Source organism: Parasteatoda tepidariorum, chromosome 11 (genome assembly GCF_982258835.1).
Source record: "Parasteatoda tepidariorum strain Cologne lab strain chromosome 11, Ptep-v5.0, whole genome shotgun sequence".
NCBI classification, from domain to species: Eukaryota; Metazoa; Arthropoda; class Arachnida; order Araneae; family Theridiidae; genus Parasteatoda; species Parasteatoda tepidariorum.
Genome location: NC_141765.1, coordinates 62,407,258 through 62,425,399, shown reverse-complemented (window position 1 = coordinate 62,425,399; position 18,142 = coordinate 62,407,258). Strand labels below are relative to the sequence as shown.

General features: G+C 29.0%; 1 protein-coding gene across 3 annotated transcripts in view; it reads right to left on the bottom strand.

Annotated features, from left to right (window-relative positions):
• The window catches only part of Rim (Rab3 interacting molecule), a 156,216-nt gene that overhangs the window by 83,805 nt on the left and 54,269 nt on the right, over nucleotides 1-18,142 (bottom strand). For 2 of the 3 annotated variants that reach the window (XM_021145414.4, XM_021145415.4), the window contains exon 2: nucleotides 1,204-1,408. In XM_021145414.4, coding sequence (XP_021001073.1) covers nucleotides 1,204-1,408 — 205 coding nt within the window. Of the gene's footprint in view, nucleotides 1-626; nucleotides 691-1,203; nucleotides 1,409-18,142 lie in introns of those variants that run through there. The other variant, XM_071187356.2, reaches the window with a different exon arrangement.

The following is an 18,142-nucleotide window of genomic DNA, read 5'->3' as shown; positions in this document are numbered from 1 at the left end:
TTTCCTCAATTTTTTTCTCCATGTATTACTAAAGTATGTAGTGTTTAGGATAAAGCAATACCATAACCATCTTCTTAAAAAAATTTACCTTATTAAAAAGTGGTACATATATTGGGCATCATGTGTTTAGATATGCATAAGTAAAACCAGTAGCTCTCAATCAGTAATATGCATATCTTTTGCAGTATATGGAAAGATTACCAACAATTACCCGATTGCCAACAAAGACCAGACATTTTTTAAAAAAAATTTAAACCAAGATAAAAGTCAGTGTAGAAACGGGCTTAATCTTTCATCGGTTAAATTATATAAAGTCAATCTCATTAATTGCGAGCCCCAAATTAGTGAAAACCTGAATGAAAGGAGCAAACTAAAAAAAAATGATTTGTTTAGTGTTAAAAAAACTTAGTTGAATCTTTTTAAGAGCATTACTTCGAATTAACTTTTATAAACTGTGTGAAAATTATTTCATTTTTCAAGACGCCAATATGAAATTATCAGAGAAAAAAAGACTGTTCGTAGTTATTTTATCCATCAAAGCTGTTTATAAATACAATTTCAGTTCATTTTGTCCAAAATTATTATGTAGGTGTGCTTAATCTAGAAAACAATGCAAGATGCCTCACCTATATTTTCATGAATCACAGAACTAGTTAAAGACATCAGTCAAACGCGCAATGAGAAGGCGTTGCTAGCAAACCATTGAAAAGATTCTATGAATGATAATAAAATGCATAATGGGAATGGTGCATAATGAAAATGGAGCAAATGGTAATGGTGAATAAATGATAATTTTATTTACAGAACTTACACCTTCAATCCATAATAAAAACATATGAGTACTCTCAAATGGGATAATTAAACACTTTCAAAATGCCGAATATATCACTAACGTCTCAAATTAAAATTAAAACTAGAACTTTTTTTAAATTTCTCAACAGAAAGTGTTTACTCCAATTGAATTACTACTATTTTAAAGATGTCTTCATAACCCTTAAAATTAGCATAAGAGCAAATTTAGTGAAAACTATGCATCACTGTGTCAATAAAAATGCTTATTGGAATGATGCGTTTACGCACCTTTGGCCTAAAATGGCTTAAGTCTCCAAATAATATCTATTCCGTCATTGCAAATAGGTCATAAAACTTTTCTTTTAGCAAAAATTTTAACATTTTTTCAATGCGTGAATAATTAAACAGTACCTTATTCGACCGTAGTGAAACTTTTCCACCACATCGAGCACAACATCGAACGTTGCAATAGTTACAAACATGCCCAATGCCGTCAGCGAATTTTGTTTTTAGGCAAATTTGACAAGTGGCATCAAGTTCGATTCCTTTCCGCCGCTGCTCCTCATTTCTCATTCGGATTGCCGTTTCCAGGATTCGCACCTCGTCCTGCTTCCGTCTAAAAAAAATACAAATACATATATAAATACAGTCCTTAACAGAGAACAATTTAATGAATTCAGTCAAAAGAGAAAAAAAGTACTAAAATTTTATTTTATGGCCATAAATTTAATTTGCATGAAGCAAATGATCGATAAATTTTTTAAGTTGGGCTACTATGGAGAACATGCATGCCGGTAACAGCAGTGACATTCTGGATGGATTTGACTCTATAATATATAAGAGAACCATCAAAATATTTCGTCTTATATGTTTTTACTAATTTTCTACATATTCTAGCATCTACTCCTTATCTCTCACTTCCCCTAAATACTCCCAAAAAAAAATTATGATCCACAATTTGGCTAAAGTTGAATGAGGGGAGAAAGATCTCTCTCTTGGAAAATTCGCAGTAAGGCAATTAAAAATTACATTTTATATTATTTGTTACTTATTTCTCATTATAAGAGGGGATTTATGAGTTAGCATACAATTTCGATGCGTTATATAACAGGGAAAATATAAGATTTTTACAGAGTTCTATAACTGTATATAAGAGTTCTTTATATAATGCTTAAAGTTTTTTTCAGAGACTTATGAACTTTTACGGTCTTATTCTGAACTTTCTCACGAACCGTATTCATGAATTCAAGAGGAGTTGACTATAGTTTATTATCAATCTAGATTTTGTATTCTTAACTTTTCGAGCTTCGATCCTATAATAAACCGCTGTCGAAGAATCTCGGAAATTTCGAACCAAGTTAATTTGATCTAAGTACCAAATATCGTACATTTTTCAACATTCTTGAAAAATTGTAAGTAAAGGAAAAAGAGTTATATTTTATATAAGAAAAAGGGTTTTCATAAATAAAAGTTTCACTAAATTTTACCTTTTTTACTATTTATATGATTATAAATTTACGTTATTTTTATTTATTAGTAAATAAATATTCTCCCGAAATTATTTTTCATAAAAGTTTAGATATTATTAGAATTTTTTAATTTTGATAATTTTAGTCTTGCTATTTTTCTTTTTTCTTTGCTTAATTCAATATTGATATTTTCGTACTTGCATTAATTATTTTTGCAACTATATTCCCTTTTTTTATATACGAATATCTTGTTTTTAATCTGTTAAATTAGTTTGTGACTTATGTGAGCTAATTTAAGGAAATACAACTATATCACATATTAAATTTGATTAAAATCATTACACTGACTGTAATCTACTGAAAGAATCAAACATTTTCAAAGAGTTAAGATTTTTTTTCTATTTTGTTTTGGTAATAAGTAGTAGAGCTGAGCTCGGACTCACTTTACATGTTCCGAGCCCTACGAGTCCGCGATATGCGTCGAATAACGGAAAAATGCTATGGTCTTGTTACTAATCCTTTGATGTCTAAACACAAGGGAATTAGTAAATTAAAATCTATTTTATTACTAATCTGTGAAAGAAAAAATGGAGGGAAAAACTGAACCAACTAAAACTCTAAGATGACTAAAGCAAAAATTAAAAAAGAAAAATCCAAATCTTTATCTAAATATAAATCATTTGAGAATTAGCGCTAGTCTCACAAAGCAAAAGCACCAAACAAGAGTAGCAAATCGCTGAAATTTATACCTCAAAAATTTACAATTTTAATACTCAAAAACTGAGTCAAATATTTGTTTAAAAAAAGTTAAAAAGTTTATGAAAGTTTTATCATGAGTCTGAGTCTGCCCGAGCTCGAAATCTCTTTTCAGTAAATGAGACTGAAGTCGCTTCAGACCCGGGCTGTGGATGAGCCCGTTTCATCTCTACTAAGTAGCAGCATAGTTATTTATGCTATTATGCATAATTTGCTATTATGCATACTAACTATATATGCATAGCTATTTATGCATAATTTATGCTATTTTATTCATTATACAAATTTTTATATTAGGTAAGATCTGAGGGTAAGGACGTAATTTTAATTAAAGCTAAACATTTGTAATAAACAAGTTATTATAGATACATTCTATAGATTGTAATAAGCAAATATATTGTAATAAACAAATTACTGTTTTTAAAATCATTATGTTTTATCTTCTCTCCATAGAAAGAAATTGTTCAAGTACAATAATTAATGTGCAATTTAAGAAAAATAATATCAAGCACCTAACTTAAATTATTCTTTTATCATTTTGCGCTTCGTACAGTTGCATTTTGTTTTTATTCGGTATATGCAAAATTAGATTGTGAAACTAATATTTTTTTATTCCTAGCAAGTTAGGAAAAGCAAAGCTAATGCCACTTTAGTTTCGTAACCGTCAACACATTTGAGGTAAGATAAAATACAAGGGCTGTTTTTTTAAGTAACGGCGGTTTGAAAATAAAAACCAAAAGAAAGAAAATTTTCGTGGAGCAAATTTATTTTTTTATTCTACATATGTTTCTCTTTTTTTCAAAATAGTTGCCAAGTTTGCGTAAACACTTATCATGCCCTGCAACTAGATTTCGAATACCCTCTTCATAGCAACTAGCCGTTTGCTCTGATAACCAAGAGGTCACGACCATTTTCATGTTTTTGTCATAGTTGTACTGGTTGCAGCCCAAAATGATGTTTGAAACATCGGAAATGATGAAAATCACTTAGCGCAAGGTCTGGGCTGTATTGAGGGATGATCCTAAGCTTCCCAGCCAAAATAGTCCAATAAAGATCTGGACTGAGCTGTGGAGAAAGTCACTGTCATGGGGTAGTGAAATTTCCTGTCAGTATGCCAGGAGGAAGCTTCGTAAACCTCACAAATCTGCCATTAAATGTATGCAGCAGACAGAATTCTTGCCGACTAAAAACGCATCATTGACCGTAACTCATACGCGGCTGGCGATTTGCTAAACTTGAACATTTTAAAGACACAGAACTAACAGTTCAGGTCATCTACACAGCTGTAACTGAGCATAGTTGTTCCCAAGGAATGCCAGGACACCACGCAAGCACTTGTTGCGACTCACGCGTCACCTATCACAATCATTGAGGATATTTCACGATAGAACTGTGGACAGTACGAGACTTGTGCAGAATTCGTACCGACCAGCAATTTCTCGGATTCAAACCTGGATGGCCCAAATGGAAGGCGAGCGTTCCATCTGCTTAGCTACCGTGGCTTATGTCATTCATAGGATTGAGAAAAAACATGCAAAATAGGCGATTTCCTTTAAAAGATTCATTTTTTTTAAATTTTAAAATATTAGACTATTTTAAAGCTCAGTAATTTTTTTTTCTTCAGAAAAATAGCATAATTCGTTTAGAATTAAACTCTTAAGATATGTATGGGTTATTCTCACAAAAAAAGTTTCGTCATGTTCCCCGTATAGTTTATGCTTGCTTTATGACTCATGAATAATTTTTGGTATAGCACAAAAAAATAAAAATAAGATTAGTGTATTTCAATTACAGCTTAGTTTATGTAACAAAAATAAGTTTATAATAGTTAAAATAAGTTAACAAGTTAGTTTGTGGTTTCCTTTTTTGAGTATTTTTTTTTCAATGCCCACCTGGGAAATGACCTACGTCATACAGGCATCTGAAGGGCAGATTTGTTGGCTACTTTTTCAGGGGAGTCATTCTTTTTTGAGCATTGAAATATTAAATTCAGGAAATGAATTTTAAACTGAATTTCTGATTATTATCTAAGTAAATTAAACACTCGGTCATTCCCTCACAACCACGTATCATCATGCCCAAGTCAGCATGGAACTAAATAATTTAATTCAAATTTTAATGATCTACAACTAGTAACATAAAGGCTGTTGTGGCTCAGGTGACAAAACGTTCGAAGCGTGTGAACCAGGTTCGAATGACAATGATGGCTGGTTGATACGAACTCTGCACCCATCTAGCACCGAACAGTGGATCATGAGGTACAATCCCCTTCGGTCGGGATAACCGTAAGAGGTTCTCGTGGTTTCCTCTCCATGTAGCGGAAATGCGGGTTAGTTCCATCAAAAAGAAGTCCAAGAAGGCTAATTTGTCTAGATGCTTGATTCCATGAGTTTCAACGTCTTCTGGGTAGCGCTCAGAATTACAAGGCTGCAGATTTGATATTGATAGTTGTAAACTCAGTCAGTTGTTTAACGCTGGGTATAAAATAAAATAAAACTAGTTACACATACCAAAATTGCAGCATGTTCATTAAAGCTTTTGCCTGTAAAATTCAATTGAATATATCAAATAAGATTTTAAAAAAATTAGATTCATAATTTCCTCTTGTATTTTTTTAAGTAAAATAAAATAGTATCTCAAAAATGGATCGTTAAGAATTGTTTTCCTTTATGAATATATAAATATACAATCTCGTATAAGTATACGATTGATTTCAAAATCATTACCGTACTTTGTGCAGTGGGGACTACTTTGTGCAAATTCGAATTTGACACTTTTCAAGTGCTGCTATTCAGTATTATGTTTTTTTCACGTTAAAAATGCGTGGAATTTAAAGACAGAAGTCTCCTCTATTACTACAAACGTTTTTTCGAATTTTAAAACAATCTCAGAGTGTGTTTTGTTTATCCAATGTCAACAACTTTCCGAGAACGTCGGACGTCGAAAAGTGTGCGTGGAAACTTAAGCTGTGAAATGCAAAGACGTTGATTAAACAATTGTCGCAAATGCAAATTTTTTTATTTTATATATTAATAAACAATTATATCATGTTAGCGTTAAAAAAATTTGAAAATTAATAACAAATAAACGGAAAATGAAAAAAAAAATGCACTGTGGGGCTACTTTCTACAAAGTTTCATTCGTTTTTTTTTCGACAGAAAAATTGTCAGACGTTATAAAATAAATACCTGGAATGTGAAACTACCTTGATTACATTTCAGAAAAGCTACAACAATGTTCGCAAGCAGTGGTAATGGTATGTCGATTGCAGAAGCTTCTAGGAAGTACAAAATCGGCAGAAATACTATCTCTAATAAAATTCACAAGAAACACGTGAAACTATTATTTTTGTTCTACAAAGATTTTTCTAATGAATTAATCAAACGATTTAACACATAAAAATATATTTTATAGGACATCAGGTGATTTTGATAGAAACTGAAGAGCAAGCTCTGTATGTTCATTCAAGCATGTTGTGTTCAAATTTATCAATATTGTAAATGATAATGGATATGTAATAATCATTATTTTAGAAATTTCATCCATTTCAATGTTCAAAAATGTATAGGGTTTCCTTTTAATTAAACTCAAATGTTTTGAAATAAACATTCTTTTTAAGAAAAAAATTCTTTATACACTGAAGAGCCAAAAAAACTGGTATACCTGCCTAATATCGTGTAGGGCCCCCGCGAGCATGCAGAAATGCCGCAACACGACGTGGCATGGATTCGATCAATGTGTGAAGTAGCGCTGGAGATAATTGACAGCATGAATCCTGCAGGGCTGTCCATAAACCAGTGGGAGTAAGAGGGGGTGGGGATATCTTCTGATCATCACGTTGCAAGGCATCCCAAATATGTTCAATAATGTTCATGTCTGGGAGTGGATCCAAGAGAACTCTGAGTTTAGACACTTCCGCTGGCCACCAAAATCCCCAGACATGAACATTATTGGAGATATTTGGGATGCCTTGCAACGTGATGATCAGAAGATATTCCCTTCCCCTCTTACTCCCACTGGTTTATGGACAGCCCTGCAGGATTCATGGTGTCAATTATCTCCAGCGCTACTTAACACATTGATCGAATCCATGCCACGTCGTGTTGCGGCATTTCTGCATGCTCGCGGGGGCCCTACACGATATAAGGCAGGTATAGGAGTTTTTTTTGGCTCTTCAGTGTAAAAAATGGTTTCCTAACGCTGAAAATTATTTTCATACTAATATCTTTACATATCTTAATGTTTTTGTTATTAAAAATGTCAACAATTAACTTTTTTTACAATTTTATATCAATATTTTACTAAAAACATGATTATTAAACTGAATTCCTGTCGCTGCACAAAGTAGCCCCACTTAGGGGCTACTTTGTGCAAGGTATGTTTTGACTTATTATTTATAAATTTTACATGCAAATTAATGCCACTATTGATCAAATTCACTCGTCGGAGTCCAGTTATGAATATAATATCGATAAATTTTACTAAAGTTTGAATTAACATAGTTTTTTTACATGTCAAAGTACAAAAACTGCGAAATCCTGCACAAAGTAGCCCCACATGACGGTATTTTAAAATATTTGCTATTCTCTCGCAAAGGCATCATTAGAGGGAATGAATCTAAAATAAGGTTCCCAATCACTTAAAATGTGTTTTTAATGATTCTAAAAATTAGAAAAAAATTAAGGTCGCAGAAACAATATCTATTACAAAAAAAAAAGCAATATTTATTTTTAAAGCAATTTCATACGTTAAGTAACGCAAATAAACACTTTACCTTACATTTATTCAAATTATTATACTCATTTCTAATTTCTTAAAAAATTTTTTTAAAAAAGCGATTGCCGTAGATGGTAGCTTCTATTTACTAAAAATAAAACCATTATCTGAACACAGCATGCAACTTCAAATAAATTCGGTTCAAATTAAAATCAATAAAAACTGTAAGATATTTTCAAGTTTCTTTCCAAAATATTAAGTAACCGATTTTTATCATTTTTCACTCTAATATCGATGGTTAAAATATAAAGAACACCGAATTAATACATGATGATAGACTAGAAAATGAAATAACTTTTTCAATCATGTTGCTTTTCACGATGATTCCTTACATATTTATTCAAGAAGTTTGAAAAAAAAATTATAAAATTCAAAGAAACATATTTCCGTTCTTTCAAGCAGTCGATTTTTTTTCAAAAAATAAAAATTATTAAACGAAATTTTTTCTTATCAAAGAGCATAAATTTAATAATCCACTTTTCGAAACCCAATCCCTTTTCAGAAATATTTCTGAGCGAAAACATAAAGAAAAGTTTTAATTTCAAACATAACAATAGATAAAATAAACAACATTTTAAAAAACTGATCTTGAAACTACTTTTACAAAACAATATGTTTTCAGCCAATGAATTTCAATATATATGTATATATGCTCCCATTTTTGGAAAGCATGATTAAAATAAAATAATCTTGGGTTGTAAACAAGTTTAAATTTCATTAATAAAGCAACAAAGAATTAGTGAATGATATAAAAAAAGAATTTATCTAAGATCTTTATATAAATTACGAGTATTCTAAATAATTTGTTATAATTTTTCACACTTCATTGAAAAAGTCTTATACAGTTTAAGGAAAAAAATTATTTTAGCTATACAGAAAACTAAAAATATACTATTGCTGGTAAAGTATACTTATGTAGCGTATCTACCACTACAAAATTACAACTACAATTCACTAGTATATAAGACATGTTAACTCGACTCTATGTCGGGGTACCTTTTCATAGATGACGGTTGTCATGGTCTGTAATTACTAGCGCCACACTTATACAATAATTCTATTCGAGTTTAACTGCTTATTTTACAAGAATTACTTTGATGAGTAAATATTTTTTCGAAGCTAATTTTTAATTTTTAAAATAATATTCTTTAAAACAAATGCAATTTTTGTAATTTTAATATCTTAAATAAACCTGAAATATATTCGGTACTTAAAAAATCTGAATAAGCGTAAAAGCTTTGAAAACTACAATTTGGAAGAGTCAGAGAGTCCCTTAAATTTTCAAGATTTGTTTATTTTCATTCCACATTAAAATTACATAGTATCTCAAAAACTAAAACCGATAACTCTATTAAACTTGGAGTAGCATATTTTAGATAATACCTTCAATCTTTTTCTAGCACATAAAAACTATGTTTTCTGCTTCGATGTATAAATGTTGAAAAAAACTAATCTAATGAAAACTATGCCATTAGAATTTGAATATAAAAAAAATTTAAATTAACTAGTTTTTATGCTAATATTTAAAAATTCTGAAAGCAGGTCAGGTAAAGGTTAAATTGTTTTAATAAATTAACAAAAAATATGAAAGCAAAATACCTTTGGTTACATCGAAAATTAATTACGCAAATTTAAGCAAAAATTTCAATTTAATTTTTTTAAATATCTCTCGAAGAAGATTTGTAAAATATTAAATGTTTCACAAAAACACAAAAATTTACAAGCAACTAAGCACTTTTGAAAAAGTGTTTCAAAATAAACACCAAGATCTTCATAAGTCGAATTAACATGTTTGTATTAAGCACATTAATGTCAATTGTCCCTTTCAAGGAACATTTCTGGAAACTCATCGTAAACTCACAATAATTGCTTTTTGCCATAAATGATACGCATAATATTTCATTTTTATAATTTTAAGCATGCATGTAATTTTTCTATTAATTTTATAAATGATATCAAAAATCAATCGACTGAATAACAGTTATTTTATAAAGTATAAAGTATAACTCAAAAGAAATATTTTTAAAGATGCCAGAAGGAAATTGATTGATTAGATCTAATTTTCTAATAATTTGAGTTCTACAAATGTATAAAGCATTAAAATATATTTTTGAACCATACTTAAAGTAAAAGCGAAACTAGTATATTGATTAGAGTGTATAAATAAAAAATGTATAAGATGTTCCATTGTTCATTTTCTACGTCACAAGAGACTTCTATTATAATATTATACTTCTGCTGTAATATTAAAGTAGTTCATCGGTTAATTCACTATTTAGCAAATACTTTAATTTATTAATTAGAAAATGATTGCCAAATTATGCAATTTTAATATTATAATAATATAAAAATATTATAATAATGTAATAATATTATAATTATATAATCATTTTATACATTCAATGTTTTTCAATATTTATCCACCCATTTAGACTGAAATTATCAGGCCTATTATGAAAAGTAAATCAATTGTTTATTATTGTCTATTTCCATAAATAAATGTCATTATCTAATTTAATGAATAAATGTCTATTACAGTGAGTTCATTGTAATAAATAAATATTTTTTTAGTGCAAACTGCGTATAAAAACGATCGATAAATAATAATTGCTTACAAGAATTCATAAACTTTTACGTAAAAACACATAATTTTCATGAAAATGAAACACATTTCATAACATATAATGTGCAGGAAAGTACATGTAAGTCCGAAGATTACATTAAATATTATTTAAACTGTTTGATTTTTTTTTATTTTATCAATGTTCTGGTGTTAAAGCACATCAATACCTTTTTTCGAATTCAAAAATTACATAAACAGAGGGAGATCTGATCTACAAATATCGTTAAAAACGCTCTCATCATTAAGAAGTTAAAAGCGAAACTAAACACCCTCAACACTGAAGAAAAAAATATGGTCAAAGCTTAAAAAATATGTTAAACTTTATCATACTTCTTGCTCTATGGGAACACCAAAAAGCTCCGTGATTTTTATCGAAGCTATTTGATAATGATTTTGGTAAAATAACCAATAAAATATGCTTTATAACATGCGATAAAATTTTATAAATGCGTTAAAATTTGGTCATTTTATTGTGATACCTTACAGCATGGCATAAAAACCCCACATTCGGTTAAATTTACTTTGTACTTTGTTTTGTAATTCTTACTAATTGTGTGATTACAAGGGCAATAATTTTGAAAACCAGAATTTCCGGTAAACCGCAACAACCAAATGAATAGTTTACATATTGTATATTTTGATTTTATTGACCAGAATTACGGTTTCTTCACCAGATATGTCATTATCATACATTACGGTAATTTTAACAGAATTTTTTGTTTCCGTGTTATAGTCCCGTTACGTAACAAAAATAGTTATCGTTGATTTACTCAAATTCACTAAGATGCAACTTAAAACCTTCTATTTTTAAGCGTTTTAATTCTAGAATGGTTTTCCATACTTTACTTTCTGAATTTTATCTGCAAAGCATTGAATATCCGGTCGCTTATCTAGTTATTAAGCAAATCAATAACAGAATAATTCACTTTTGACAGAAATTGATCCAAAAAATTTATCACCATTCTGAATAGCTCATGTTTCTTTGTAACATATTTAAAAAGTATAAAGCAGCTTCTCTTTAAAAATTGGCACAAATTATTACTTATTGATTGCTACAATCCTAATAAAAATCACTAGCTTCAAATTAAAATTATTAGTCCAAACAATAGATTTTTCTCCCCTATGAAATTAAAATAAAATAACAATAAAAATTATTATTTTCCTTATTCTTTCCTCCATTATCAACCGTCAGAAACAATAGTTATGAACTCATTTTTATTTTTATTTTCATTTACAATAAAAATGCGCGTAAACATTTATGGAGATAGTTTTGTGATGAGGAAGCATATTTACCAATAGATTTATGAAGGCGTGATTATGGTAAATGCATGTTGTATGCATTGCTTTTGTAAATAATTGATAGCCCACGGACATACCAAACAATAATTGTTTTTATTTAAGTAGTATTGGACATTATAAAAATAAACAAAATAAATAGTAAGCATCAGACGCCTATAATAGAGATACCTTTTCAAACATAACAGAAAAATTTTAGTAAATTAAAAAGGTCGGACAAAAGGGCAAAACCTCCGTGTCCTAACGCTAAGAATTTAAAATTAACAGTGACCTAATTATTCCCAACGGACACTTACAAGCATGAAAAGAGATCCATAGTTGGCGATTTATCGAAAGATAAAATCGACAAAAACAAAGCCAACCCAGGGTTAATAACAGTAATATTTAAATAATTTGGCTACTGCTTAATCATTAAAAAGATCGTGAGAATTAATATAATTCTATAACTAAAACATTTTTGCGGTTAGAGAATTAAAGTTTCTTGAAGAATAATAAGTTAAAAATAGATTTTGATGTTCGATCTAATCAGTTCAGTTAATGAGTCATACATTTATATTGAATTAAGAGTTAACCGTTACAGTGATCGTTAAGAGGAGAATAAAATATTTAAATTTGCCTTTTATAAAATGTAATAAAATTAAATAGTTGTTTTAATTTAATTAAAATTTCATTAAGAATGATTAAAAAATTAAATTTATGAAATTGAAGAATTTTTAAAAGCTAAGAAATATGTATTGCAAACAATGCCATCACAAAATTCTATTTTGTTTCTTAAGGGCTCTTATAGAATTTCAGCGTTTTAAGGAAAGGTTCATGAAAAAGCCAGTATCGGAACTAAGCAAGAGCAAATTAAAATGTTAAATGTTGGACAATACAAAATTTTTAAAAAAAATTAAGTGTGTTTGAAAGTCTAGATACTTTTTACTTCAACGTAAAATTGAGTTAAGCATAAATATTTATACTAAGTTGTATTTCTTTTTATACTGAAACATTTCCTTTTACTTTCACTTTCTGGTTTGAAAGATTATTGAAATAAGAGTAATTTTTTATTAACGAAAATTAAACGGTAAAAAAAAAATTATCAATTTCAAATTTTGTGAACATTTTGTACATGAGTGCCTTAATTAATGATATTGATTATTTCTAACTTTCAGACTGAGAAACTAAGATGTCAGAGATAAATATCATTAAACAGATTCAAACTGATATGACAAGAAGTGAATTGAAATGAATGTATAAATAAATTGAACAAGAGCAGGGTGCGGCTACGTTGTACCAAATACAAACACTTCAACTTTTTGTACTTAAGATTACAAAATCTAACAGTGTTATAAATTATTTATGACCCCCCGCCAAAAAAAATGAAAGAGAAAATAAATGCGGGGAAGCAAATAAAATAAAGGCGCAAAAATCGTGAGGACATCTGAGAGTCGTGGAACTAGCACTAATCTAAAGAAGATAAACCACTTGGAGAAATGGCAGGAAAAAAATTGAGCTGAAATTTATATTGGAGATGGCAAAACAAAAGGCAAAAGGCTTTAATACATTATAAAGGTGGCATTTTTTTTCCAAAAAATACTTTCCAATCTATAACAATTTAAATAAGAATCATAATAACAATAGTAGTTATTTATAAGTCCTCATGCGTCTTGTTTAGAGGAATGAGTTTTTAGTTACTAAATAAAAATTAAAAATAACACTTTTTTACATGCTAAAGTTCAAACAACAAATTTTATTCATTATCAGAAACTTTTGCATGTAAAATAGCAAAAATGTGTAAAAGTCAGAAAATAAAATGCATAATCTGTGGAACATGAGTTAACAAGTTAAGTGTTCCTGGTTTAACAACTTGATAGATTCTTAGAATATTAGGTTTTTGTACTGCTAAATTCCTTTTTATATTAAAAAAAATCAAAAAATTTTCAAAGTTTTAAGAAATTGTTTTTAAATGCTTTCAAAAATTTTATGTTTCCAAAAAAAAATTTATTAAACTTTAGCACATCTTACGAAAATACAAACGAAACTTACTTCGCATTAAGTTAGATAAAATTTCCATCTTGTACTTCTTTCCGGAAAAGAAAAACATACTTTCTTACAAATCTTAACTTGTTTCGTTTCTTAAAAAATATTAAAGCACGTCAACACGAAACTAATCAAATTTTCGTAACCCCGCATATCTGTCAAAGGAATAAAAAATGCGAACTGGCATTAATATTATCAAACAATTTCTAGGATGTGAACAAAAAAGCGGAAGATGGTCAATTTAAGTGTTTTTTGTGCAATTACTGCATGAATAGTCACGATTCTAAAAATAGAATAAATTGAATTTCCTTTCTCTTCCTTTCTTTTTTGTTATGTTTGATAAACAAATTATTTCCTCAAAACTGGAAGTAATCTTTTAGACTAACACATTGAAAAATTTATTTCATAAGAGAAGGATTTTGTGTTATTTGTAGAAAATAATTTTGCTTTCCGAAAAAAGCTGCAATGTCTTTTTTTTTTAACGGAAAAGTAGTTTTTGGTATAACAATTATATTTTTGCATTCATAGGAATGAGTTAAAGCTTAACTATATAGTTTATTTTTGTTTATTTTATTTTATTTCAATAGAGTATAACCAAAAATTACATTCAGATGTATGTTGTTTTAAAGTTGAAGAAACTTTAAGAGCATGTGGAATCTTTTATGTTTCGTCTAAGTAGGAAAAAAAAGAGTAATCGATAACTCGCTATTTAGACCTGCAACAGTCTCTTCATTTTCTTTCTTCGAATTATAATTTTAATTTTTAAATTGCTTCAATATGACTGAAATTCCTAAATTTTTCGAGCGAGAAAAGTTTTGTGAAGTTACACTGTCGCCCCTGTATAAAGTAGTGTTGTTCTTCTAATCATATTGTAACTGTATAACTGTTACCTTGATTGACCGAAATCTTGAGAATATCGACTTTCACCGATGAATTACAACAATCACATAATCACTTTGGTGAATGACCGAAACATTTGCTATCTTTAATTTGATATTAATTTATTCATTGATAGTTTAATAATTATTCAATATTTTAATATCGAATTAGGATAGATTCGGAAAAACATCAGTGTCCGGAATACCGGGCATGAGCATACCGCAAAGTGGCCCTCGACCTTAAAAAATATCAGTGCAGGAAATACCGGGATATATGTAACGGGCAGTGGCACTTGTCCTTAAAAAACATTAGTATACGGAATACCGGACAAGCGTATATCAGCCAATATTGGTCTAGTATATATTTCGGACATTTACCAAACGACTGTAAGATTTTCTACGAAAGTTAGCAACCACCAATTTCGGTCTTTTACAGTAGCATAGCGAATAAACCAACTTTAAAGAGCAAAACCATTTCAAGAAAGAAAGAGGCGACCTAATTTCGAATCCCAGCGATGACAGGTTGATTCGTACTTTGCTCTCACCTCGCACCGATTACAGTGCCAAAGTAAAATTTACCCGTTGGTTGACTGATCATGGGTTAGAATTCCTCATGCCATCGAGAAAACCTTACGAAGTTTTCAGGTTTCTAATCTCCATGTGATGCAAAGAATACAATCAAAAAGCCCTCCACGAAGGCTAACTCATTCCAATGATTCAGGAGTCCCCTTGTCTTCTGGGTTGAATTCAAAATTGTCAGGTTACTGAGTTGAACAATGATAGCCGTAATTCCAAATGAAAGCCGGCTGCTCAACGCTCTTTATAAAATAAAATATGCGAGCAAAATTATGAAATTTTTTTAAAATTGCTTTTGGTAGTATTAGCGTGTATAAAGCTTTGGTTTACTTACGTAGAAGCTATGGCAGGCTGAATCATACCTTAATACAATTTGATTCGAAAAAGCTGATTACTAAAGATAATATAAGCTATTAAAAATTAAAATTTGGAAATTTGAAAAGCATCCAGGGTTAGATGAATATGGTAAAAAAGTGCAGAAAACAGGTCTGGAGGAGAACTCACCAAAATTATGCTAAAGAAAACAACAATAAACCAATTCGAGAAATTGAAAGCAGTAAAGATAATAATAATCCTAGAAGCATAATGTTTTCGCTAAATAATAAAGGGAGCGCTATAGAAGCAAAATTCCTCATCAATGGATTTAAAGTTCCGAAGTGAAATCGAAATTTATTTGTACGTATTTTATTTGCACGCATTATTTGTATGTGATTTAAATTATAATTGAAATTTCTGAAATTCACAAGATGTGAAAATTCCGAATCAAAAGCAATCTAATTTGAGAAAAAAAAGAGGAATTTTGATTAAAAAAATAAATGTCCTAGAGGAAATATTCAATCAGAGATACCTAATTTGAGAAGAAAAGAATAGTGAATTATAATCACTAAAGATAAATGTGTTACGGAAAATATTTAATCTAAAACAATGTAAAAAAAAGTGAATTTTGATTGCTAAAAGTAATGTATGAGGTGTTTTTCCTTTGGAAGTATAGAGGAAATATTAAATCAGAAACAATAATTAAAAAAATCTTTAAATTAAAGAACAACGATTATTTTGCTTATGATTTTTTAGTTGACATTTTGAACATAATGTAGGTAAAAATTTATCGTGACAAATTAAAAATATCTAAAAATAGGTTTTTATCCACGTTATGCTGGAAGTTCTATTCCTCTTTAACCTAAACATAATTACAGACATTAGTGAAAGAAGGTTTTTAAAAGATATTTTAGAAATTTAGAAACAACTGTTTCTGGAATTGTTTATAAAACATATTTCCCCATTATTGTTTTATTAGCAATATAAAAAATAGGTTTTCATTCAGTTTTACGGTAGAAATGGATTTTACTGATACTGCGTGTAGTGCGCCTGTACGTTTTATTGCGAATGTTTACAGAGCAGCTAATATACTGCACTGAAAAATATAAGTTACCTACATCAAAACAATACTTATATGACTTATATAATAATATATATATAATAATATATATATATAAACTTATTTAATAATATATAAGTTTTATTTTTAAAAATTATATTGAATATTGCTGGATATTTAACAAATAAAAGCTTTTAATTTTCTCATACGTACTATAGTTTTAAAAATTTTAACGAGCTTTTGGTTCCACAACATTGCGTGTAAGGTCCTTCATAAAATGACGGATTTTAGTAGTAAGTATTTTAGGCATTAAAACGTATTGGAACGCATTTATTGTATTAATAAGTATGTTAAAGTCAGCAAAACCCCAAATAATGTTAACTTTTTAAAGTGAGAAATTTATTTTTAACTATCTGCTTTTTTTTAATTTGAACTGCCACTTTAGACATAAAAGTGCACAGTGTAAGATTTCTTGTCAAAATATTTAAAAATTTGCATAATGGAAAAGTTACAGAAGATGAGAGTGCAATTCTTTTGACAATCAATAATAATAAAAAATTATTTGTTTTCGGTATTTAAATGTTTATAATCATAATGAGGTTTTAAAATATTTATAGACATTTTATAGATCCTTAAGTTTTCACAAAATCTATTTTTGTTAATTTCCATATTGTTTTTATAGAATTCCAAACACAGATCATATCAAGTTTTATCAATTTAAGTTAGTAAAAATTTGTGATTATTACAAACATGCAAAAATTATTTTATTCCCTGTAAAATTTATCATTTACCAAAGCATTTAACTTTTTTTTTTTCGTTTTATTAATAGCGATAATATTGTTATCACATCTTTGGTAATTTTGGACTACTGCTTTTACTCACAACGATATCAAACAATACTACTTGAGGGGTAAAAAACTGATTTAACTACTTAGCTCTCTCTCGTAGACTTGCCCCCTCATATCTTCCCTTCAAAGATTTCAAACCATGGATTATGGGAACTTATTAATTAACTAGTTCATTTTAAAGTACTTGTGAAAAAATAAGCGAAACTTTCTTCCCAAAATTAAAAGCTTGACTGTCTCTCCCCACATGCACACAATAAGATGAAAATAAAAACTATAGAAAGCAAATGAACTCCATTGAAAAATTCATTGTGTGTTTGGATCAGTGAAAATAATTTTCAAATAAAAAAAATATCTAAATAAGCATAAAAGGAGGAAAAATCGGAAATTGCTGCCCTGATATTATGCATCTGTTTAACTCTCCATGGAAAAGACTTTTGCAGATGAACTTGGGATTTATCTGAAGCATTTAAACATCTAGTTTACAAGGACAATTTTCGCATTTTTGCTACACAATGAAACAAAACACGGAGAAGCGAGTTGCATGATATTGTAGAATTTTTTTTAAATTTACATTACTTTTAAGTAAGAAAATTTATGGTGGAAATCTATGATTTTTTATGGTTACAATCAGTTTGTGTCAACAAAACCCGTGAAAGTAGATTAAGGTTAAATTTGTACAAAAATATTTCTTTTATTTCTAATGAATTCAATGATCAGAAATTTATTTACAA